The following is a 26,487-nucleotide window of genomic DNA, read 5'->3' as shown; positions in this document are numbered from 1 at the left end:
AGCAGGCAGAGAGGAAATAGAGACAGATTTAAATCAATCTTTCACCATTTTTAGAAGTCAAATAATGGAAGGTTTTTTCAAAAAAGAGGAAATGAGCTTGGCTGAAAGCAAAAGAAGAGTCACTGAAAAGGAATAGGCAATTAGCAATAATCTTTATATTATTCACTCATTCATTTGTTCATTCAGTAAATACATTGCATACGTTGTGGGTACCAGGCACTGTGCGATGAATTGGAGGTACAGCATGGAATGAGACAAGTTCAGTTCCTGCTCCCCAGGTACACTCTCCCAGTTGTTCTTTTCTACCCTCCTCTCTTTTCTCCCGGTTCTCTCCCAGACCTCCTAGTCTCCTGCCTCTTTTTAAGTGTAATTCTGCAGTCAGGAGTATTAAACCAAACTTATTGAGAAGTGTCTATGACATACAGTTTGCTTTTTTAGCATGTGTCGTTTTCTTTACTAAATTGGCTTCTGCTTTTTAAAAGTTATAAACGAGTGAACTCTTCAACGGAGCCAAAAACCTTTTGTTCTTAGTCTTGGTTTGCTTTCTGATAAAAAGTAAAGAGGTGAGTAAATGAGAAGGTCCGTGTAGACAGAAACATTGAGGAGTGTGGTTCCTTTTTCCGTTTGATAATCAGCACACGGTGTTGCTTCCTGTTGAGAAAATCCTTCCTCGTGTAACTCAGTAACAGTAAGTTTGTAAACCCAGTGCCATCAAGTCAATTCCAACTCATAGCAACCCTATACGACAGAGTAGAGCTGCCCCATAGAGTTTCCAAGGAGCGCCTGGCAGATAAGAAATGTGTTTTATATTTAAATCAGGTCACCAAGGACCTGGTATTTAAAGTCATTATAGACCTTAGCGCCTAGAGCATCTGCCAGGTGCTAAGGTCTGTAATGACTTTAAATACCAGGTCCTTGGTGACCTGATTTAAATATAAAACAAATTTCTTATAGTTTAGCATTACCCCCAATTATGTTGGGCTTTTAGTATTAGCATCGAGGTACCACTTATTGCGTCAAGAGCAATACTTGTTATAGTGTCAAGTTTTCCCTTGGAGATCACTCATTTATGTAAAAGATATAATGCTATAGCTACAAGCTGCAAGCCACAGGTTTAAAGCTCTTAGGACTCATTCCATTTGAATTAAGTTAAACAGTCAGATATGATCAAGCAAGTTGGAAAGAGAGTACCTTCTCTTCTAATTCTGGAAGGATGAGAAGATTTGATTAGAGAAAGTATTTTACGGTGGAGGAGAGTATAAATGAATGGGGTCACACTGGCTTGGGAGTGTATGTAGCCAGAGAGAGTTGGTTGACAGACTTGATAACACTGCAAGGCTGAGAGAGCAGACTGCCCTGGGATTATATAACATGATGACTGTTCTCAGAGGAGTTACAGTCTTTCAGGGGAGGTAACATTAGACATTTCAAGTAACTTCAGAGCAAAAAAGTAGTGTATTGCAGTGGTTGCCAAATGTAACTCTGTATCAGGATCCCTTAAAAAACCCAAACCCGTTGCCGTTAAGTCGATTCTGACTCATAACAACCTTCTAGGACAGAGTAGAACTGCCCCATAAGGTTTCCAAGGAGTGGCTGGTGGATTTCAACTGCAGACCTTTCAGTTGGCAGCCAGACACTTAACCACTGCACTACCAGGCCCCCATGTGGATTCCTAGGGTCCCATAGGGAGGTTTTTTAAAAAACACAGATTTTTGAGCACTACCCCCAGAAGCTTTAGGGGTGGTCCAGGAATCTGTATTTTTAACAGACTTCCTATTCTCATTTAGTTCATTCTCAGAACAATACTTGAGAATTACTGTAATTCCGTAAGGAGCCCTGGTGGCACAGTGGGTAAAGCAGTCGACTGCTAACTGGAAGGTTGGCAGTTCAAAACCACCAGCGGCTCCATGGGAGAAAGATGTGGCAGTTTGCTTCCGTAGAGATTTACAGCCTTGGAAACCCTAAGGGGTCACTATGAGCTGGAATCGACTAAGCAGCAGTAGGTTTGGTGGTTTGGTTGGTTTGGGATTCAGTAAAATAATAAATTGAGTATTATAAAATCTTAGAGGATAAGTTTTCCTAAATCTATTCATTGACTTAACAAACATCGAAGTATCTATTATGTGCCGATATTATGCTCTTTTCTGGAGCTACAAAGATGAAGAATACAGGGTTCCTGTCCTTAAGCTTAGAGCCTAATAGGAAAGATGTGGGCAGATAAATATGACAGTGTGGTTAGTGAGATGATAGACGAGAGTACGGGTGTTACGGGAGCAAACAGGAGGGCAGCTAAGCCACGCTGGTTGTTCGGGGCAGGGGAGGAGGGCAGGGGCAGGGAAGCATCACGGAAGCAGCTGAGCTTTTTAATAACTGATAACTCACCCCTTATAGCTCTTTGTATTGTTTCAGTTGTTTTGATTTAAAAATCTCGCTAAAATATATATGCCTCTGCGTTCTTAAACATAACTCATGTAGTTAAACCTCTTTATTGATGACTTGGCATGATCACTTTTTATCAGTTATTTGTGCCACATAGCAAAATAATGATACCTTTTATCACAGTCTGGAGGGTTAATTTCCATTATCCATAATGGTCCCAAACTGCTGTGGCTTTGTTATTCTCATTTTTCTGCCCTACCCTCTTTGTTGTCAGTCTCATAATTGTCTTTTCTTTATGTCAGTGTAACTTCTATAGGTACCTTATTTATTTAACCCTTTCCTTGGGTCAAACAATCTTGGACAAAAAAAATTGCAAATAACCGGAAGTGTGAAGCATTTTGTTGAATATAGTAGGTGTGCTTTAGTGCATTTTATGACATTTATGTTAACTACTGAGCTACCTTTTTTTTAAATTATTATTTCAAAGCTAGTAAATACTTTAGAAATCACCTAATACAACTCCTTTTATAGGCAAAGAAACTGGCTACCAGGAATAACCAGTGGCAATCAAGGACAATAATCTAGACCTCTTGATACCAAAATAGTCCAATTTAATAAAGTCAGTAGTCCTTAAATAGAAGTTACATCAGAATCGTTTGGAGAATTTTTCCACGTATCCACGCCTAGGACTGAACCCTAAAGGTCCTGATTCAGTAGGTCTGGAATGAGGTCTGGCATGTGTATTTCTCAAAAAAAAGGTCTTAGAAGATTCTGACATACACCCCTTTTAAGAACCCCCATGCTATACTGTGGCTCTTAACTGTATAGGTAAGGTTGCCATATATCAGAATTTGTTCCTGAAATAGCTATATAGTACAGAAAATAAGTGCTTGAAGAATCTAGACTGTGAGAAAAGGAGAAACTTTGGAGTTTACTCTGAGTGACAAAGTCATTGGAGCGTTTTGAGTGGAAAGGTAATATGACCTAACTTGCATTTTTAAAGGATCACTGTAGCTTCTGTGTGGAAAATAAATGAGGGAGGGGGTACCAAGGCTCAAGTAGGGAGACCAACTGAGAGACCATTACATTAATCTTGGCAAAGAAATGGATAGAGGCTTTTCTCAAGGGGTAATAGCGGAGGCGGTGATGTATTTTTTAATATATTTAAAAGAGAAGAGTCAAGGGTCACTCTTAAGTTTTTAGTCCAAGTCAACTGAAAAGATGGAGTTTCCTTTCTGAGACAGAGAAAACTGAGAGAGTAGTTTTGAGAGGAATATCAGGAAATATTTTTGGACTAACGTTTGAGGAGCATGTTAGACATTCAAGTTGTAATCTGGTAGGTATGCTAGCCTGAATTTCAAGGGATGGTCCAGGATAGATATGAATTTGGAATTCATCAGCATAAAGATAACATTTAAAGTTATAAGAATAGATGAAATTGCCAAGAGAGCAAGTGTTGCTGGAGAAGAAAAGAGATCCAAGAACTAAACATTGGGATACTCTAGTAGTTTAGAGATCAGAAAAATGGAGACTGAGGATTAGCCATTGAGGTGGGAAGAAGACCAAGAAAGTATAATGTCCCAGAAGGTAAATGAAGAAAGTATTGCAAGATAGAAGGAATGATCAGCTATGTCAAATGGTGGAGTAAGGTGAACACTGATCATTGACCATTTGATTTAGCAATGAGGAGATCATTGGTGACCTCAAAAAGGAATAGTTCAGTGTGGTGCTTGAGAAAAAGTTTGATAAGAATGAGTTCAAAAGAAAATATGAGAAAAAAGATTACAGGTTCAAATAGACTTTCTTTGGAGAGGTTTTGCTATAAAAACGAACAGAGAAGTGGCATGGTAGCTGAAGGAGGACAAGAAGTCAGGAGGTTTTTTGTTTCATAAGATGAGGAAAACTGTGGTATTTTGCATGTGGGTGAGAATTATCTAGCAGAAAGGGAAAATTATTGATAGAGAGAGGGGAGAATTGGTGGAGTTACATCTTTGAGTGAGCAAGAGAGCATAAGATTTTATGGACAAGAGGAGACATTGCCCTTAGGAGCACAGACAATCCATCTCTAATAGCAGGAGGGAAGGCAAATTATGTGGGTACAGATGCAGGGTGGTGGGTCAGTGTAGGAAGATAGGTGATCAGAGAATGAGATGCTCAGACTTGAGATTATGGAGGGGTTACAGTTGTTGGTGCTTACAAGGACTCAGGTATGACCATGCCAATGAGTAACTGAAACTCAGTAGAGAACCAGATCATTGGAAGAGAGAAGGGCAAGGAACTGAGAGGCCAGCATATTGAAAAGGTCATCTATATAAATATTGAAATCACCAAGAATTATTATAGGACTCTATCCACCTGGAACAACAGAGGAAGGAGAATCAGGAGTAGGGGGAGGATACGGAATGTGTGGTTAATTGACTGTATGAACAACTGCCTCCTTTGCCAGGAGACCAGGAGAACTGGATGATACCTGGCTACCATTACTGAACATTTTGATCAAAGATTCAATAAAAGAATCTTCATCAAAAAGAGGAAAATGAAGAACAGAATTTCAAATTCTCACGGACTCTAGACTTCCTGGAGCCATGATGGTTGGATGAACCCCTGAAACTATTGCCCTGAAATAATCTTTAAACCTTAAAACAAAAATGTTCCCTGAAGTCTTTGTAAAACCAAACAATAGTTTAGCTTAACTAGTAAAATATGTCTGCTTTGAGCATTATGCTCTTTTAAGAACTGTATGGGATCAAACTGACAACAGCAACTCAAAAGATTGGATAGGATCCTTAGGAGGCATGCATGATCGCGTCTGTAGTTCCAAGCATTGTGCCTTTGTTCAAGGCAGGGAAAAGGGAGAAGGCACAGCATCAACATTTGCTCCTTCTATCAGGAAAAGCAAGAGCTTTCCCAGAAGTCTCCAGCAGACTTCCCCTTAAGTGTCATTGGGCAGACCTAGATCACGGGGCCATCCCTAACTGCCGAAAAAGCAAAGTGGCATCTGGCTTTCCAGTCTGTATAGTAAGAGGGGGCATGGGAAAAGGCAACTGGGGAATAGCTGTTGGTTTAGTGAACCAAAGGTGTCTGAAACACAAGAAGATGTTGTAGGGGAAAGAACAGAGGTTAAGAACTGAGGTTTAGAAAATAGTCACAAATTTATGATAAAGAGAACCCAGTAAAAGGGACAGAAATAATGGAGAGTGAGATGAATCAGGATAGGGGGCAGTAAAAGAAAATGTTTCAACAAGGCACCAGAAAAGGGCTGAAAATAGTAGAGGCATTCGGATTTGGTGAGAGAGCCATTGGCATCTTTAAGAAAGCAATTTGATTAGAAAGATGGGAATGGTAGTACTTTACGTAATTGGAATTGACGCTGCCTCATAATTTGAGAAGTACTCAGTAAAAGCAATGGAGCGAAGAAAAAAAAATGTTGTAGGAGGCCAAGTGGCAATTTAATAAAATTTACACCTTTGTCACAAAGATAAAAACCACTTTCTTCTGTTACACCACCATTCCAGGGCAAACCACAGAATATTAAAGTTGGGACGGATGTTAGATATTAACACCAGTACCTTCCATTTTATAGATGGGGAGTGTGACCCCAGAGAAATTGTGGTTTATATAATGATAAGCTGATGGCTGACAGGGAATGTCCAGTGCTTTAAACTGGAAAGAAGGCCCTTACTAGTTTTTTCAGTAGCTGTAATAATTTTAATCTATTGATTTGGTAGGTTCATGACTATAAAGAAGGCACCCCAGAAGAGAAGACTTACTACATAGAATTATGGGATGTTGGAGGCTCTGTGGGCAGTGCCAGCAGTGTGAAAAGCACAAGAGCAGTATTCTACAATTCCGTAAATGGTAAAGTGTTTTGTATTCCTACCATCTATGAATGACCTAGGAGTAGAGATCATCTGATGTAGAACGCGCTGAGATGATGTACTCGTCTGAATTTGAGAAAGATCTAAGGTATTCACCATTCGTGATTTCAACTCTTATATCACATTCCAGTTTGTGTTTCTAGGTTTTAACCAGGCAATTCAGAACATTAAATATCCGGTTTATCTAAGTGTTTCTAGTTATGTTATTGTCATGAACTAAATATTGAGGAAGTTATGTTTGGCGTAAGACATAAAACATGGGACTTTGAAAACACCGTCCCCTGGGAGTGCTGTTCTCCAGCCGACCGAGTAAATACAGCAGAACCATCAGCAGTCCATTCTAAGCCAGAGGTCACAGAGATACAGGGAACTCTTCATCTCCTCCTTACAGAGAGGCTTACGTAATTATAAAGAGCTGCCTGGGGGTGCAGAAATTTCATCCAGTTACAAATATTCACATACCTGGAGCAGACTTCCAGATGGAAGTGTTGATAGAAGACGTAATTGCAATTCATAGAATGCCTGCACAGATGGCTGTAAAAACTAAAGATGTATTATGTGTCAGGGGACTGAACCATTGATGCCTTTAGGGTATCTTCCATTATCTTTTTATTTTTCCTTTTTTAAAACATCTTTTACTGTGAAATATAATTTTACTTTGCCTCTGATCAAAATATCAAAAGATTTGGCACCTCACCCCTCCTCTCCTGGTAAATGTGTAATCGGATCTCATTTACACTGTGCTTTGATCTCCCTCAGTGTTAGGTAAGCATTGCACTTATTGAGTACCTTCCTTATTCCTTACATTCCTCTTGCATTGTCTTCCTACATCATAGGGTGTCGTGGACACTACAAAAAGCTGTTGAGAAGGTTCTCGCCATAGGATACGCACTTCAGAGTACAGGATGAGTTGTAGTAGTTGAGTTCCATGTCCCAGCTAGTCAGAAATCCATGAGAAGGTGTCAGTCATGAAATAAAATGTTCATAAATGACACAAAACATACTTACAAGATAATGACATTAATATGTCATCATCATGAAAAAAGTATACGATAATGGCATATATTAACGCAATGTATATCCCGCTGCCGTCGAGTCGATTCTGACTCATAGCGACCCTATAGGACAGAGTAGAACTGCCCCATAGAGTTTCCAAGGAGCGCCTGGTGGATTCAAACTGCTGACCTTTTGGTTAGCAGCCATAGCACTCAAGCACTGTGCCACCAGGGTTTCCACAGTGTATATAAATGAGGAAAAGATTAAGATAATTTAAAACTGGTAAAGTGTTAGAAATGACTTCTTAGAGAAGAGCGAAGAAGAAAATGAGCCCTAGTTTAAACCAAGAATCAAGTGATAAATGTGCATTGTATCACTCAAATAACTTGTCGAAGTTACCATCTGACCTAGCAAAGGGAAGTTTTGAACATATGATACCTTTTGTCATTTAGATCTCCTTGGGAAAGAGGTAGGGTAAAAAAATATATAAATAATAAAGATCAAACCATTCAAGTCCTAGAAACTTCATAGAATTCTGAATTGCAAACTTGTATGTGCTAAAAAAGAAATCTGTCTAAATTCATATTTATTTGATTATCTTTTCTGTACCTAGTATTCATTAAAGATTTGTCTCCTCAAATGTTATCACGAACTTAATGTCCTGTTGGTTTTACAGATACAGCTGAAATATATTCTGTTTCTTAAAGTTTAAAAAAGGAAAAAAAGGTCCCTATTAGGTTGTTTATTGAAAAACCTACTTCTGTGTTCTTTTACCATAGCTCTGGAACAGTACTCTCAGCAGAAGCTTATTATTCCTTATCTTAATGAATCCTCCATTTTGTGTCCTTGCTGCCCAATAGAACCCCTCATTAAGGAATGTCAAATGAGTGCAACTGGATATGGGAGCAAGAGGCAGATCTCTGTTCCAGACACCAGGATAAACACAGGTTTATCTGAGCTAGCTGAACAAGCCAGCTGTAGCTTACGCGAGCACCTTAGTTGCACAGATGGCTGTAAAAACTAAAGAAGTCAAAATATTCTACTTCTTCTGCCCTTCTGTTTCAAATTGATGAATCCCACATCTGGAGGATGGAGGACTTATCAGTTTCATGTTCTCTTTTCACAGTAGACTGTGGGTGATACAGGAAATGTCAGATAGAGGTTTGAAAACCTACGGCCTTTGACCACAAGACGATACCCCAAATTCCACTAGCATTAAAGATTTTTCTCTTAACTATGTCTTACTATAATAATTGCCAGTTTTGCCTTTCTAGCTAGGATCTTAACTGATTCTATTTTATTGTATTTGTGTTTTTACACTTTGTCTTTCTCAAGCTCTCCACAGTCCATCTTTTTTTCCACTATTCGTATTTCTTGGCTATCTCTTCCTACCTGCTTCTAGTAGCACATTTCTTCTGCTCTATTAACTAAATCTCCCATAGATAGCAAACTTACAGAGCTAAACATTAATTCAAAGAACTAGAAAATTAGACTTGGAGTTGATTAGGTCCAAGAAATCTACAAGACATTTTGTTCAGCTAAAGAATAGCAATTGTAGCAAATTAAACCAATGCCATTTTAATAAACGTCTATTATCTAATATTCTTCTTCACGACTATTAGTAACGTAGATACACTGATGCCTCTGACGGCACTGTGGTACTCTGTGCAGTGCACAAACTATATAACTTATGAATGATTATCATTTATGTACTCGAAGTGGTTTTTGTTCTCTTTATTAATGAGGTGGTTCTACAACTAAGACCAGACACGGAGTAGGCATTCAGTATTTGTCGAATGAAAAAAAAAAAAGAAAGGTCATTATAAAAGTTTCAATGACATTTTATAAGCCTTTATAGAATAATAAGTTATATAACTGACCAAGAAAGTTTTGTAGTTAGCTATTTGTAAGACTACGTAGAGGAAGTTTTAAAATAATTGTGTCTTTTGAGTTTGTTAATCATACTGGAACACTAGTTGCATCAAACAGTCTAATACTTGTATTTCCAAACTCTGCTTTGCCAGGTGTGAAATGAAAAGGAATTATTATAGTACTGATATTATTTTCTCTGATTATTGTAGGTATTATTTTAGTACATGACTTAACAAATAAGAAATCATCCCAAAACTTGTATCGTTGGTCATTGGAAGCTCTCAACAGGGATTTGGCACCAACCGGAGTCTTGGTTACGAATGGGTAAGCCCAATTACTTCACACTTAGTTTGAAATAGCATTTGTATGAGTGTACTTTCTAAAACGGAGCCCTGGTTAAAGCACTTGGCTGTTAACTGACAGGTCTGCAGTTCAAACCCACCAGCCGCTCTGTGGGAGAAAGACGTGGCAGTCTGCTTCCATAAAGGTTCCATCCTCAGAAACCCGATGGGGCAGCTCTACTCTGTCCTCTATAGTCGCTGTGAGTCAGAATCGACTCTGTAGCAGTGGGTTTTGGTTTTGTTTTACCCTCTGTCGCGGATTGAATTGTGTCCCCCAAAATATCTGTCAGCTTGGCTCGGTCATGATTCCTCTGTATGATTGTCCACCATTTTATCTTCTGATGTGATTTCCCTAAATGTAAATCCTGTCACTATGATGTAATCAGATGGATTAGCAGCAGTTATATCGATGAGGTCTACAAGATTAGGTAGTGTCTTAAGCCAATCTCTTTTGAGATATAAAAGAGAGAGACAAGCAGAGAGACATGGGGACCTCTTACCACGAAGAAAGCAGCGTCGGGAGCACAGTGCATCCTTTGGACCTGAGGTTCCTGCACTGAGATGCTCCCAGACCCAGAGAAGAGTGATGCATCACAAGGACCTTCCTCCAGAGCCAACAGAAGGAGAAAGCGTTCCCCTGGACCCGACGCCCTAAATTTTGACTTCTAGCCTAGTGGACTGTGAGAGAATAAGCTTCTCTTTGTTAAAGCCATCCACTTGTAGTATTTCTGTTATAGCAGCGCTGGATGACTAAGACACCCTCCAAAATAATACTTTGTAACATATTTGATTTGCAAATAATTTCTCCCAGTCCATAGATTTTTTTTTGTTAAACAAAATTTTTCATTTTTTATTGACAGTAATCAATACTGGGGAAATTGCAGAAGAACTTGTATTTTTATGCATTGCTGGTGGTCACTGAATTAATATAATGCTATTGGAATGCACCCTGCTAAATAGTTCAAAAGTCATTAAAATGTATATTTTTTAAATAGACTTTTTTTTTAGAGCCATTTTGTTGTTGTTGTTGTTAGGTGCCATCGAGTCGGTTCCGACTCATAGCAACCCTATGCACAACAGAACGAAACGCTGCCCCGTCCTGAGCCATCCTTACAGTCGTCCTTAACGCTTGAGTTCATTGTCGCAGCCACTGTGTCAGTCCACCTTGTTGAGGATCTTCCTCTTTTCCGCTGACCCTGTACTCTGCCAAGCATGATGTCCTTTTCGAGGGACTGATCCCTCCTGGCAGCATGTCCAAAGTATGTAAGATGCAGCCTCCCCATCCTTGCTTCTAAGGAGCATTCTGGCTGTACTTCTTCCAAGACAGATTTGTTTGTTCTTTTGGCAGTCCATGGTATTCTTCGCCAGCGCCACAATTCAAAGGCATCAATTCTTCTTCGGTCTTCCTTACTCATTGTCCAGCTTTCACATGCATACGACGCGATTGAAGATACCATGGCTTGGGTCAGGCGCACCTTAGTCTTCAAGGTGACATCTTTGCTCTTCAACACTTGAAAGAGGTCCTTTGCAGCAGATTTACCCAATGCAATGCATCTTTTGATTTCTTGACTGCTGCTTCCATGGCTGTTGATTGTGGATCCAAGTAAAATGAAATCCTTGACAACTTCAATCTTTTCTCCATTTATCATGATATTGTTTTTTGGTGCAGTTGTGAGGATTTTTGTTTTCTTTATGTTGAGGTGCAATCCATACTGAAGGCTGTGGTCTTTGATCTTCATCAGTAAGTGCTTCAAGTCCTCTTCACTTTCAGCAAGCAAGGTTGTGTCATCTGCATAATGCAGGTTGTTAATGAGTCTTCCTCCAATCCTGACGCCCCATTCTTCTTCATATAGTCCAGCTTCTCGTATTATTTGCTCAGCATACAGATTGAATAGGTATGGTGAAAGGATACAACCCTGATGCACACCCTGCCTGACTTTAAACCACTTCGTATCCCCTTGCTCTGTCCGAACAACTCATGAGCACAATTAAGTGTTCTGGAATTCCCATTCTTCACAATGTTATCCATAATTTGTTATGATCCACACAGTTGAATGCCTCTGCATCGTCAATAAAACACAGGGGAACATCCTTCTGGTACTCTCTGCTTTCAGCCAGGATCCATCTAACATCAGCAATGATATCCCTGGTTCCACATCCTCTTCTGAAAGCAGCCTGAATTTCTGGCAGTTCCCTGTCGATATACTGCTGCAGCCGTTTTTGAATGATCTTCAGCAAAATTTTGCTTGCATGTGATATTAAGGATATTGTTCTATAATTTCCACATTCAGTTGGATCACCTTTCTTGGGAATAGGCATAAATCTGGATCTCTTCCAGTCAGTAACCATTTTGTTTACAGAAAAACTGTGCAAAAAGTGCAGAGATTCCGTAGCCTCTCTCCCCCCTGCACACTGTTCCTCCTCTTACTAATGTCTTGCATTCGGGTGGTGTCTTAGGCTAGGTTCTCTAGAGAAGTAAAACCAGTAAAGTGTGTGTAGAGAGAGAGAGGGATTTATATCAAGGAAATGACTCACTCAGTTTTTAGAGGCTGTATATCCCACATCTCTGAGGCAGGAAGGAGGCTTCACGTAGCCACAGGGGCTGGTGAACCCAAGATCAGCAGGCTGGAGGGCAGTGCTGTTGCAGGCTGTAAAGATCAACAAATCTCAAGATCGGCAGGCAACGCCGCCAGCAAGCTGCTAGCTCAAGTCCCAAGAACCAGAGGCCAGACAACTGGGAGCCAGCTGCAGGATCCGGAACAAGCACAAGGGAGGCGAGCAGGAAGAGCTATGCAACAGAGGGTGGAGAGATGAAGGCTGAGGGGGTGGTGAATGGTCAGAGGCCCTGCCCTCTCTGGTACCACTCACTCAGCAGATTCCATCATGACGGCAATCACATACCAAGTTTCGATTGGCAAGTGGTCACAGCATTATACAACTTCCAAAACACTGAGAATTGTGGCCCAACCAAGTTGACACACAGTCTTAACCATCACAGGTGGTATAGATTGTCCTTTCCTTGTCTAAACAATGTCTTTCACAAAGCAGTGTCTTCCACAGAGTTTTTCATTTTGATAAAAGTTAATTTCTCAATTTTTTTTTTTTTTAATTGTGCCTTTTGGTGTCATGTCTGAGAACTCTTTGCCTAACCCCAGATCATGAAGGTTTTCTCCTAGGTTTCTTCCAGAGGTTTTAGGGTCTATGATCTGTTTTGAGCTAGTTTTTGTATAAGGTTTAGGTCGAGGTTGACTTTTGCATACAGATGTGTAATTGTTCTCACACCATCTGTTGAAAGGCTGTCTTTTCTTCATTGAATTACTTTTGCTCCTTTGCCAAAAAACAATTTACCATATTTATGTGGTCATTTCTGGGTTCTGTTCTGTTCCATTGATCTGTGTGCTATCCCTTCCTGATACTACACTGTCTTGATTCCTGTGTAGTAAGGATTAAAATCAGGCAGTGTTAGTCATCCAACTTCATTCTTTTCAAAGCTGTATATTTTATTTACTTACCTTTCCATATAAATTTGAAAATCAGCTTGTCGGTGTCAACAAAAAGGGCTGCTTGAATTTCGACTGGAATCATGTTAAACCTATAGATCAAATTGGAGAGAACCGACAGTTGTAACTCTGTTGAGTCTTTCAGTCTGTGAACGCAGTGTGTCTCTCCGTTCATCGAGGTGTTCTTTGGGTTTTGTTTTGTTTTTTAAATCAGCATTTCATAGTTTTCAGCATACAGATTCTGTGCGTGCTTTATTACACTTATACCTAGGTATTTAATATTTTTGACATTCTTTAAATTTCAGTTTCAAATTGGACATTGCTAGTGTAGAGAAATATAATTCAGTGTTGACATGTGACCTTGCTAATTTCATTTATTCTAGGAATTTTTTGTTAGAATCCTTGGAATCTTCTACATAGACAATTTTATTTCCTCCTTTCTAATCTGTATTCCTTTTCTTTTTTTCTTGCCTTATTGGACTGACTCTGACTTCCAGGCACATATTATTAATATCAGGGATGAAACGGGATATTACTATAGACTGAATTTACATACCTATATAATTGTCTTATGTATTACATCTATGTACATTGAAAACCCCACATAATCTATTATATTTACATAGTTATTTACCATTTTTGTTGCTCCTCCTTCAATTCTGATGTTCCAAGTTTTCTTCTATTTCCCTTCCATATGAAGAATTCCCTTTAGCAGTTCTTTCAGAGCAGGTTTGCTGACAATGAATTCTCTTAGTTTTCCTTCATTTGACGATGTTTTTATTTTACCTTTATCATCAAAGGACATTTTCACTGGATATAATATTCTGGGTAAATAGTCCATTGCACTTTGAAGGTGGTACCACTTTCTTCTGGACTCTATTATTTTTGATGACTCCTGAGCACCCTCATTGTGTTATGGTCTTTGTCACAACCATCATGGAATTGCTGGGGGTGGGGGAGAGGTATAGAGAACAGAGAGAGGGGAAAAAACAGTGGATTTCCACACTCTGTGAGAATTAGGAGACCTCTTTCCTCTTCCTTGAGCCAGAACTATAGGACTTCTAGAATTCTCTCTGTCTACATCAGTGTCCACTTTCAGATATCATTTGCATTTGCATTCAGACGGGGATGTGGGAGGGAGAAAAAAATGGGTTAACTCACTGCTGGTTTAGTAATACTTCCTCAATCTGCCTGCACTATTAACTTTTCAGAGTCCTCAAATAGCTGTTTGATGCATTCTGTCCAGGGTGTATGGCTGCATTCAGTGGGTGGGACAGGGTGGATTTGCTTAGTCCATTCCACCCAGAACAGAACCCCGTTATCCATTGTTAATTGAAGAATGTCTTTTGAAGACTGTCTTCTGTGTGGAGATCTAATTGTTAAGTGAAAATCAAGGTAGTGTAAGTTTGTGTGCATTAGTGTGGATTCATGGGAGATCTACTAAAGGAGTAAACACAACTGATCTCAAATCCACATTTCAAGGTCTAATTGACGTTTTCTGCTTCCCATCTCAGCTCCTTTCATCACTGGCGTCTTCATCAACCTAGCTTTATTTTGTACTAAAATTATAATTACTCAAGCAATTTACTCTTCAATTTAGGCTTAAGAGACAGTACATTCATTCAGATCTGTACTGTACAGGAATTCAAAGTGGCAGTAAAAGTTACAGATTTGCATTTTGACCCTACAACGTAATTTTGATGCTGTAGATGAACCTACAAATGTATAAAACTTTAATACATTTTTCTTCACTGGTGCATTATTCATAATAACAAAATATTGGTAGCAGCCCTAGTGTCTAGCAACAGAAGATTGGTTGAGTAAACAATAGTGTATCTGCACACTGGAATACTATTCAGCTATTAAAAAAATAATCATCAGGAAGATCTATATACTAAAATAGAGAAATCTCCAGGATACATTGTTAGGTTAAAAATTCAAGGTGCAGAGTGTATATATATAGTAAGTCTCCTATTGTGCAGTAAGGAAATAACAATATGTGTTTATATCTATATGAAGAAACAGTAAAAAGATGAAGAAACTAATAAAAATAGCCACCTATAGGGGACCAGGGGAAATGGGTAGGGAGGGACAAGAGTAGAAACAAAACTGCTTAGCATAGGTCTTCTATATCAATTTAAGTTTTGAATCATGGAAAAAAATTTTAACTTTATGTAACAGAAAATTTCAAACATACGTAAGCATAAACAATAGTATACTAAACCTCTGTATACCTGTTGCCCACTTCCAACGGTGGCCATTTTTGTTTCATCCAGCTCTACCCGTTCTCCACCTTCTGCTGCTCTCAACTGGATTATTTTGAAGCAGGATTGATGTTGGTAAGAAGGTCTTGGTAGAAAGGGCTTCAGCTCAAGCTGTTATTGGCTTTGATGCAATAAACAGAGTGGTAATATTTTTATGAGAAGGGAGGCGCATAGTTCAAAACAATTGTGTTGCAAGGCTGAAGAGTAGCTGAGGCTCTATAAGATACGGTAAAGGCCATAAAGATTTAGTAACCCCTCCCCCCCTTTAGATAATCAAAGAGAATGAAAAGTAATGTCAAAGAAAGAAAAAAACGCTATGCTCGACTGGCTTGTATTGACTGCATTACATAATATTGATTTACTGTCAGAAGTTGTTTGCAACCAGATTTTGCTGACTATTGTAAATTGAGCTTAGGACATGTCAGAAATATAAATCTACTTTCTCATATGTGAACACAGTTTAAATTAATTCAGCAACGTTGGGGCCTATCTTCCTTTCGGTAATGAGAAGCGTCATCTACATTACACTCTATCCTTTGGGTGAATATAGGGAAAAAAAAAAGCAAATGGCCCAAGGCTACTAAGTCTCAGTGGTTCTTTTTTGCCTGTCTCCCATGGCTCTCATGCCAGGACAAACAACTATCAGTAAATTCTTTCCTTTTAATATTCATTTGCATTTCAGCTATTTCCTTCTCTTTGTTGAATCCGTGTTTCCCGTCTATATTCAATTTATTCTCGCCCTAAGCATCCCTATTTTTTTTTAAATGATCTATTTTTCTTTTATTATTCATAGGCAGAAATGTATTGGTAGATACAGAGCCAGTCCACCCCAGAAGGTGCCCAGAAGCTTGCCGTTTTCCCTTCTGGGACAAGGCTTGAGTGCCGTGTTAGGCTGCTGGGTTTTCTCTACATTGAGGTGTGAATCCATTCTCTGCTTCTACATGGAAAAATTCCTGAGCTCTTCTCTAAGAACAGAGCTTTGGGGGCAGTTGAGTCAGCCTGCTTTGGTATACCTGGTGGGCACTGAGTTGTTCAAGTAGTCTATAAAGACATGTGGGAACAGATTTTGAGTAGTTACATGAATGGTTGGAACTCAACAGGTGGTGAGGATGGATTGATAAATGAACTAGTGGATGGAAGAAATTGAGAGAAAAGTAGGTTTATAGGTGAAGAATCAGTAAATTATAAGTAAAATAAGCTAGTTCCATTTAAATACTGCAAACCTATATTGGAAAGGCAAATTCTATTCACCTCTTTGTTATTATTTATCACAGGGATTATGACCGGGAACAGTTTGCTGATAACCAGATCCCACTGTTGGTAATAGGGACTAAATTGGACCAGATTCATGAAACCAAGCGCCATGAAGTTTTAACTAGGATTTCTTTCCTGGCTGAGGATTTCAATGCAGAAGAGATTAATTTGGTATGTATTTTCGCTAATGCATGTTTATATTAACAGATAGAGGCAAACCGAAGACTTCACAAGTCATAAACAGTAAAACCTGTGAAAGCCAGAACCTGTGTAAGGTGGAAACCCGTCAGGGGAGGAAAACTCAAATATTTTCCATAATAGGAGTGATAGAAAAGGGGTAAGACTGCAGAAAGGCAGAAAACTTGCAAGACCTGGAAAAACAAGGCAGTCCTGTCGAGTTCTGGCTCTCACAGGTTTCACTGTAGTCTAGTGAAAGAAGCTTTATATTTGAAGTGAGACAGCTTGGGTTCTAGCCCGAAATGGAACAAGATTGGAGTCAGCATATCGAGACTGCCTCGCGGGCGCCGACCCCTTCAGCCTCCTCGTATGCTGATCTACTGGAAACTGCAGTTGCCACGGTGACCCTGAAACTGCCTGTGTTCAAGGAGTAATGTCATAGCCTTTTCATAAAAAGATTTTTTTTTAATCACACCGAAATCAAAATAATTAAGGTGACAAATAAGAGTCACTGATACTGTACCTTGATTATTCTTGCTTTAGAAAAGCGTCTTAGCTTCTTATGCTACAAAATTTACCTTCAAGAGCAACCAAACAGATAAATGAGAAAGTTAACTAGGAGTGCTTCCTAAGCACAAGTTTATTTAAATTCCTGTGTATGCAGAGGACTGAGTTCCTTCCTGAGATAGCTAGCTCCACTAGAACTTCGTACTGAAAATGCTGAGGAATGGTCCTCATAATAGCCGGCTAGCCTTGCCCAGAGAAGAATTCTGGCCAGCAGCTTCAGTCATGGTTTGTATGCCCTGTTCACAGGCAGGATTTCTGCAGCACATTCTGCTGATGGTGGTGGTAGTATAGTAGTGCTAGTGGCTGACATTTATTTAGCACTTATTATAAAAAAAAAAAAAATTTTTTTTTTATATGGAAAACCTGGTGGCGTAGTGGTTAAGTGCTACAGCTGCTAACCAAGAGATTGGCAGTTCAAATCCGCCAGGCACTCCTTGGAAACTCTATAGGGCAGGTCTACTCTGTCCTATAGGGTCACTATGAGTCGGAATCGACTCGACGGCAGTGGGTATGTGAACTGCGTGCGTTATCTCACACGCATCAGACTTGAAGCAAAGAGGGGTCAGATATCAGGTCAAAGTTATATAGGTCAGACCAAGCACTCTGACTCCACAGTCTGTACTCTACAGAGAAGCTATTTCCACTTAATTATCCTGCAGCTAAATTTAGAATTTGGGGGCCGAAAGAACGCTTAGAAATCACGTACAACAGCAGTTACCCAAGCCTGACAGGATGTTTCATATTACCAGCACTACTTTTGAAGGATTTCAGATAACTGCCCTACCAACTAGACTTCTTATTCTTAGGCTCTGGCATGAGGACCAGGACCCTGTAATTTTCACAGATGATTCAAGTGTTTCTCGTGGCATTTAATTTGTGAATCAACATTTGTAAACACTGCTTTGTTCAACCTAACCCCTACCCTACCCCAGCAACTGAGTCACCTTCTGTTCCATTCCATTGCTTTTTACATTCTGCTTTGCAGTGCGAGGTGCCTCGTTTTTCTCTGCTGCCACCATGGAATGAATACTCACTGTAAATGCCCCGGGTAGTCAGCACTGTACTGTAATACCTAGAGGACTGCCACCATGGAATGAATATTCACTGTAAATGCCCCGGGTAGTCAGCACTGTACCGTAATACCTAGAGGACTGCCACCATGGAATGAATATTCACTGTAAATGCCCCGGGTAGTCAGCACTGTACCGTAATACCTAGAGGACTGCCACCATGGAATATTCACTGTAAATGCCCCGGGTAGTCAGCACTGTACCGTAATACCTAGAGGACTGCCACCATGGAATGAATACTCACTGTAAATGCCCCGGGTAGTCAGCACTGTACCGTAATACCTAGAGGACTGCCACCATGGAATGAATATTCACTGTAAATGCCCCGGGTAGTCAGCACTGTACCATAATACCCTAGAGGACTGCCACCATGGAATGAATATTCACTGTAAATGCCCCGGGTAGTCAGCACTGTACTATAATACCTAGAGGACTGCCACCATGGAATGAATATTCACTGTAAATGCCCCAGGTAGTCAGCACTGTACCGTAATACCTAGAGGACTGCCACCATGGAATGAATATTCACTGTAAACGCCCCGGGTAGTCAGCACTGTACCGTAATACCTAGAGGACTGCCACCATGGAATGAATATTCACTGTAAACGCCCCGGGTAGTCAGCACTGTACCGTAATACCTAGAGGACTGCCACCATGGAATGAATATTCACTGTAAATGCCCCGGGTAGTCAGCACTGTACCGTAATACCCTAGAGGATTGCCACCATGGAATGAATATTCACTGTAAATGCCCCGGGTAGGCAGCACCGTACCGTAATACCCTAGAGGACTGCCACCATGGAATGAATATTCACTGTAAATGTCCCGGGTAGTCAGCACTGTACCGTAATACCTAGAGGACTGCCACCATGGAATGAATATTCACTGTAAATGCCCCGGGTAGTCAGCACTGTACCGTAATACCTAGAGGACTGCCACCATGGAATGAATATTCACTGTAAATGCCCCGGGTAGTCAGCACTGTACCGTAATACCCTAGAGGATTGCCACCATGGAATGAATATTCACTGTAAATGCCCCGGGTAGTCAGCACCGTACCGTAATACCCTAGAGGACTGCCACCATGGAATGAATATTCACTGTAAATGTCCCGGGTAGTCAGCACTGTACTATAATACCTAGAGGACTGCCACCATGGAATGAATATTCACTGTAAATGCCCCGGGTAGTCAGCACTGTACCGTAATACCTAGAGGACTGCCACCATGGAATGAATACTCACTGTAAATGCCCCGGGTAGTCAGCACTGTACCGTAATACCTAGAGGACTGCCACCATGGAATGAATATTCACTGTAAATGCCCCGGGTAGTCAGCACTGTACCGTAATACCCTAGAGGACTGCCACCACGGAATGAATACTCACTGTAAATGCCCCGGGTAGTCAGCACTGTACTATAATACCTAGAGGACTGCCACCATGGAATGAATACTCACTGTAAATGCCCCGGGTAGTCAGCACTGTACCGTAATACCTAGAGGACTGCCACCATGGAATGAATATTCACTGTAAATGCCCCGGGTAGTCAGCACTGTACCGTAATACCTAGAGGACTGCCACCATGGAATGAATATTCACCGTAAATGCCCCGGGTAGTCAGCACTGTACTATAATACCTAGAGGACTGCCACCATGGAATGAATACTCACTGTAAATGCCCCGGGTAGGCAGGACTGTACTATAATACCTAGAGGACTGCCACCATGGAATGAATATTCACCGTAAATGCCCCGGGTAGTCAGCACTGTACTATAATACCTAGAGGACTGCCACCATGGAATGAATACTCACTGTAAATGCCCCGGGTAGTCAGCACTGTACCGTAATACCTAGAGGACTGCCACCATGGAATGAATACTCACTGTAAATGCCCCGGGTAGGCAGCACTGTACCGTAATACCTAGAGGACTGCCACCATGGAATGAATACTCACTGTAAATGCCCCGGATAGGCAGCACTGTACCGTAATACCTAGAGGACTGCCACCATGGAATGAATACTCACTGTAAATGCCCCGGGTAGGCAGCACTGTACCGTAATACCTCGAGGACTGCCACCATGGAATGAATACTCACTGTAAATGCCCCGGGTAGTCAGCACTGTACCGTAATACCTCGAGGACTGCCACCATGGAATGAATATTCACTGTAAATGCCCCGGGTAGTCAGCACCGTACCGTAATACCCTAGAGGACTGCCACCATGGAATGAATATTCACTGTAAATGCCCCGGGTAGTCAGCACTGTACCGTAATACCCTAGAGGACTGCCACCATGGAATGAATATTCACTGTAAATGCCCCGGGTAGTCAGCACTGTACTGTAATACCCTAGAGGACTGCCACCATGGAATGAATACTCACTGTAAATGCCCCGGGTAGGCAGCACTGTACCGTAATACCTAGAGGACTGCCACCATGGAATGAATATTCACTGTAAATGCCCCGGGTAGTCAGCACTGTACCGTAATACCCTAGAGGACTGCCACCACCACGGAATGAATGCTCACTGTAAATGCCCCGGGTAGGCAGCACTGTACCACCATAATACCCTAGAGGGTTTCTGATATGTTGAGTATATAACATCCTTGCTGGAGAGGTGCTGGAGTTACTTTGTTTTAACATTATTTCCCAAGGGAAATTTACCACTGAATACTCTTAACTTGTTCCACTGCATACTTTTCATGTATTTCAGAACGTATCCGCTTCTGGGGCCTGTGGATTTCTGTGAGGACAATCTAGGTGCATGTTATTCCCGCTCCCCTTGCACAGGCAGGGCCATCTTTCCATTGTTTACAAGACTGTAAAGGTACCCAAGTGGTGAGACTCCAGAGAGTTCACAGACAGCATACTTTTAGCCTTTCATCAGTGTACAGCCTCAAGGACACAGCAGAAGCAGCAATAGGAGAGGGTTTTGAGGATCCAAGGAAGAAAACTGGGGGAGGAAAATCGGGTAAGAGAAGTTCTAAAAGAGATAGCAGTCCAGAGCCTCAACACGTCAATATAAAGCCTCAAATAAGAAATGAATGTAACAGTATTCGTGTTAGCATCACCAGTTACTGTACTTTACTTAAAAGTATAGAAAAGTAGGAATAAAAGTATGAATCAAAGGCGAACTCCCAGCTGTCATATTCTACCTGAATACGTGCAAATTGTTTCAGTTACAAACGGGGAAGATTACTTTTTTAAAACTCCCGTTAGGCTTATTGTGTCTAGTGCAAATTTTTCTCTGTTATGTTTACTTCAAAGTGATCCTATTCAAGCGTCTTCCCCAGTTAATATTCTTTTCTCGAGCTTAGACAAGCTATTTAGAGCCACTGATTTTCAGGCTTTGCCCTCAGACATGATCAACGGCAGATGGCTCTTTCAGCTCTAAAATTCTCACCTTAATATCAGGGCCTTTAGCCTGAAACTGCAGAGCCCTGGAGCTACATTTTGGGAGGAAATTTTGTTTGTTCATTTGCTATTTGTTTTATCCTTTGTATTTTGTACTCTTATTTACCTCTATTTGGAATCATCTCTGAAATCTTTTGAGATTGTGAGGACTGTAGTCAGTATCCATTTTACAGAATTTAGCTGACACGGATCTGTCTCAGGTCTGTTACCTGCCGCTCCTGCTTTAGAAATACGTTCAAACATTGTCTCAAATACAGCAGTTTGTACAATGTTGCTTCGGTCTATTTAATCCATATATGGAATTATCTTTATTATTTTAGGTATTTGGGGGCCTGGAAAGTCAACCTGATAGCATTCTCTTGTATGAGGAGAGAAGAGAGCTAGTATTAAGTACCTGCTGTGTGCCAGGCATGCACTATCTCAGTTAATTGTCACAGAAATCTTATGGGATAGGTATTGTCATCCCGGTTTCATAAATGAACAAGCTCAACTTCAGAAGGTTTAGTAGGACAACCAATGGTACACAACCAAAAATGCTGGGACTGACATTTGTATTCAGAGGTTGCTGGCTCCGAGACCCCTGATTTTTCTAGTACTCTGTGATCTTTGAAAAATTTGTTATAGTCTCATTTGATGTCATTCTGGAGAAAGTATTCTAGCTCCTGGCCAAAATTAAAAATGCGAACCTCGAGATACCATATATGGAAAAAATAGGTGATTGTTACTAAATTCACCGGAAAGGCATCTCGTGGGCCTGGAGGTTACAAAACAGAGTAAATGGGACAGAGCATAATTTCAGGAATTTCCCAAGGGACACAAAGAGTCAGCAGCTGAGAGACAAATATCACCCTTACAAAGGAGCGTGCATGGTATTCTCAGTCTGGTCTTAGGTGGCATTTGAGGTAAAACCAAAATACTGTCTGTTGATGTGGCACATCAGTGGTAACAAACAAAGGCAGTGAAACACTGGAATTCCAGGAGAAGGGATAGTAAGCCTGAAGTCTTTGCTGGTCATTTTAACAATTTAACATGCCAGACTGTTTTGTCTCTTCTGCACCCCATTTCTTTTCTCTCTTTTTTATAAAAATTCTATTAAATAATAGTAATATGTTTTTGTTTCTTGTTATCAAAAACAGTGTATCTCTGCAGCCCACCAAGAGATGTAGCACATTGCATTCTGTGAGGGAGAAATCCCTGCCAACTGTTCTGTTTATGCTTTGCTCCTCTAAATCCTTGCTTTCATGCGTAGTACTTAATTCGTTGAACACTGGCAAATTGACTAGTACTAAAAAGCAAAGTGTTTGCTGTTTTTAGCGGCTACATTCTGATTTCCACAGTAAATGTAGGTAGGGCTGATGGGTACTTTGGTTCTGTAACTAGTAAAATATTAGCAATCTCATCTTCCTTTAGGATCTAGGTGGTGATGAATACCTTGATTCCGTTTCCTCTAAAACTGCTTAAATGACAAAAGTAAGTGGACTTATCTTCCTTTAGCACTTTTTTCTGCTTCTTGTACCATAATTTGAAAATTACCTCAGTATTTTACAAGAGTACTGTGCCTGATACTTCACTGTAGAAATATGCAGCAGGGACAGTCATGACTAGCAAAGAGCTCATGTTTCCCAGCTTTTCAGTGCGGGTCTTATGTTTTATCTTCCAGGACTGCACAAATCCACGGTACTTAGCTGCAGGCTCTTCCAATGCTGTCAAGCTCAGTAGGTTTTTTGATAAGGTAATGACTTCAATTAAGTTATTTTTAAACTTCATTTACAAATTCTGAGAGTTTAACTTCTTTGTAGGGTGCTCTGGCCCTTTATTCCTTCCTCCTGAACTCCACAGCCTGAATACTTGTTTTGATCTCTGTTATCTGTTAGTGTCATTGCTCAAGGCCTGCTGACGTAAGTGTTTCATCACCAGTGTTCTCTCAGCAAAGGGTAAAGCTACTAGATTTAAGAGGGTTTTTTAAAGAAAGATAAATAATTCCTCTCCTTAAAACAATTTACGTTTCCCATTTTCTAGCTTTTTTTTTTTTTATTTCTTCACCCCCAGAAGGCACTGAATTGAGGCGATTCTGTTTAAAGCCCTGAGTTCTTTATGCTCTCCCAGCAATTACTGTTCTCCACCTAAGTGTTACTTTGTAAAATTATACTGTCATCTCCTTGATCCCCCAGTTACTCCTTGCTAGTGTCATCGCAGTGTCCTGAACTGGGGTGAAAATGTAGACTGACTCAGCATACTGGTAAATGTGATCACCGTTTGTCTTCCCATCCCAAGGCCGTGTGGCTTCGTAGCCCATAGTAGTGACCAAGCTTAAGTTGTTTGCCTGGTATTGGCATTGCATGGTGAAGAAAAACAGGATGAATTCTGTATGTAATGTTGGAAAAGATTAATTTCTACTATATTTCCTTTTAAGTATAACCTCCTAAGAAAAACATGTTCCTCCTCGTGGTTCTTTATGAATTACATTTCTTCTAACTAATATTTGGCCCTTTTGTCCAATATGTGCACATAAGATAAGCCCTACTCCCCTTCGTGTTTAATATTACATCATTGGGATATTTTGCTTATTTGCAGAAAACTTCACAGCCGGTATGAGGCATGTAGGTTACAGGTGTGCTGAGACTGGGTGATTGGCAGCCTCTTCCATTTGGCCCCATGTGCTGTACAAATATTAGCCGTTTCTAAATGCGCTGTGGCATGAAAAATGTCGGGAAGCACTACGAGGAGCAGATTTTCTCTCCACATTGTTTTCAGAGTTAAAATGTAGGAACTTCCATGGCCCCCATCCTAGAATACATTCTCTCCTTTAAGAGCAACATCTTATAAGCCTGTGTCTGACATGCAAAGATCCCACATTATGTTGTGTAAATTTTTTAGTAAGATATTAATTTCATGGTTAAAAAAAATAAGACGTAATAAATTGTAGCTTAGAGAGAGAATAGGTTATAGACCAGGATGACTCAATTTATCAGGCCAAGGCTTTATTTAAAAAAAAAAAGAAAACGCAGAGGTAATTGGTTGATTTTAATGAGGGAGCAAGATTTGATAAGAGAAAGGCATTACAAGTTGGTGGTGGGAAGACAAAAAGGCAATTTTTTTCCTCTTCGTTGCTTCAGTCACAACACATGAATGTGAATTAGGAGGTTGGCCAGACCTCCTGACTGCGGTGGTTACCCAAAACCCAGGCATCTGGCAACTAAACCTAGAGTTTTGCCCAGTTTTCTATACATCACATCTTCCAGAGTTCAGTGTATTTTAAAGATTTCTTCTCCAAGAGGAAGACTTGACTCCTCCCGACCCCCTTGACTAGTAGTAATTCCTCCCCTCTCTAGAATGAGAGGATTTCCCTTCAAAATGACAAGAAAGGGAATCAGTCCCTTCTTGAGTTTTGAGGGAAAGAGTATTTTGAGACCTACACTAGTGAACCAGCTTTTCTACTCTGAAGCTACTGAATGCAACTTTGCCCTGAGTCTCCTGTGGCTCCAAGTAGCCCAGCCATGGTCTCCAAGATAGAAAGAATCCAGGTGATTTGGCCCTCAGGCCAGCCCCAGGGCACTGGGAGAAGCACTGTGCTCACTCAGAGCAACTCTTAGCTTTATAACTAACAGTGAATGTTTTAAGTGTAAACCTCCTGCTAATCTGCACCCTGACCTGATTAACTTTTCTCCTTCCAGCGGCTCTGTGTGAGGAAAATAATACTGCCTCTGCAGCCGCTGTAGGTTCGCAAGTCTTGGGACAGAATTTATGATTTTTTTCAAATGTTTTTCATCATCTGAAAACATGATGCTCTTAAACTCATTATATTTGAGGGTTTTTTTTCAATAGTAGGAGATGGATTTGTACAGATAATTCTACTGCTTTAACTCATTTCTCCTACAGACCAAATACAGATAGTTCGGGAACCGCTGAGCTAAAGGTGCAGGTTACGTCCATAAAGAAAGCTAATTGACTACTTTTGGCCTTGTGCCACCTGTCCACGTGGAGTATGTGCCGAGTGTATACTGTGTGCACTGCAGGACTGTGGCAGCTGAGTGCCTGACATGGTCTCCTTTTCAAAGAGCAGCTGCTGTTGTCGGAGCACAGCGCTTTGCTTTTCCTTTACGGATTCTTTGTGGAACCTGGTGGTATTTCCCTTTAGGGCTGACTGCCGTGAAACTCAGCCAGACTCGCTACCATGCACCAGGAATTGCATGGGGTCTTAGGTCGTTGGTGTCTTCATTTCATTCTCTGATTATTTGGTGGGTTTTGTTTGTCTGTTTATTTTTTGATCTATCATTAATGTTTTTAGGAATGAGGCAGACCTTTATGGGAATACTCCCACAATCCTGATCTCATTAATTTGCTGTATGAGTGAACATGTAGAACTATTCAAAAGACTATGAATTTGAATATAAACCTGTTCGTTGCATTAGCAGCCATGACAGTTAACCACTTTTTCCAGGTATGTCTTCTGAGCCCTTAAATTCTTTCTCTGTTTCTCACAGGTCATAGAGAAGAGATACTTTTTAAGAGAAAGTAATCAGGTTGGTATCCATCTTTTCTTGGTAAAATGGAGCCTTAAATTTAGGGAGGGATGATTTCCAAATTTACAGAAATGGTTAAAAAAAAAAGTGGGAAGAAGTCCTTTCTGCTCATGTTGTTGTTCTTATCGGGTGCCGTCGAGTCAATTCCAGCTCACAGCAACCCCATGTGACAGAGTAGTACTGCCCTACAGGGTTCTGGTCGTGCAGTGGTTAAGTGCTCAGCTGCTAACTGAAAGGTCAGTGGTTCGAAA

The 26,487-nt window shown here is 40.5% G+C and overlaps 1 protein-coding gene across 2 annotated transcripts in view; it reads left to right on the top strand.

The window, feature by feature from the left end:
- Positions 1-26,487, top strand: part of RABL3 (RAB, member of RAS oncogene family like 3) — a 42,290-nt gene that overhangs the window by 13,308 nt on the left and 2,495 nt on the right. The window contains exons 3-7 of one of the 2 annotated variants that reach the window (XM_049877509.1): positions 6,108-6,237; positions 9,335-9,449; positions 16,505-16,655; positions 23,374-23,445; positions 26,198-26,236. In XM_049877509.1, the coding sequence (XP_049733466.1) occupies positions 6,108-6,237; positions 9,335-9,449; positions 16,505-16,655; positions 23,374-23,445; positions 26,198-26,236 (507 nt within the window). The remainder of the gene's footprint in view (positions 1-6,107; positions 6,238-9,334; positions 9,450-16,504; positions 16,656-23,373; positions 23,446-26,197; positions 26,237-26,487) is intronic. The other variant, XM_049877518.1, reaches the window with a different exon arrangement.

This window comes from Elephas maximus, chromosome 1, assembly GCF_024166365.1.
Source record: "Elephas maximus indicus isolate mEleMax1 chromosome 1, mEleMax1 primary haplotype, whole genome shotgun sequence".
Classification (NCBI taxonomy): Eukaryota; Metazoa; Chordata; class Mammalia; order Proboscidea; family Elephantidae; genus Elephas; species Elephas maximus.
This window is presented reverse-complemented; position numbering and strand designations above follow the sequence as displayed.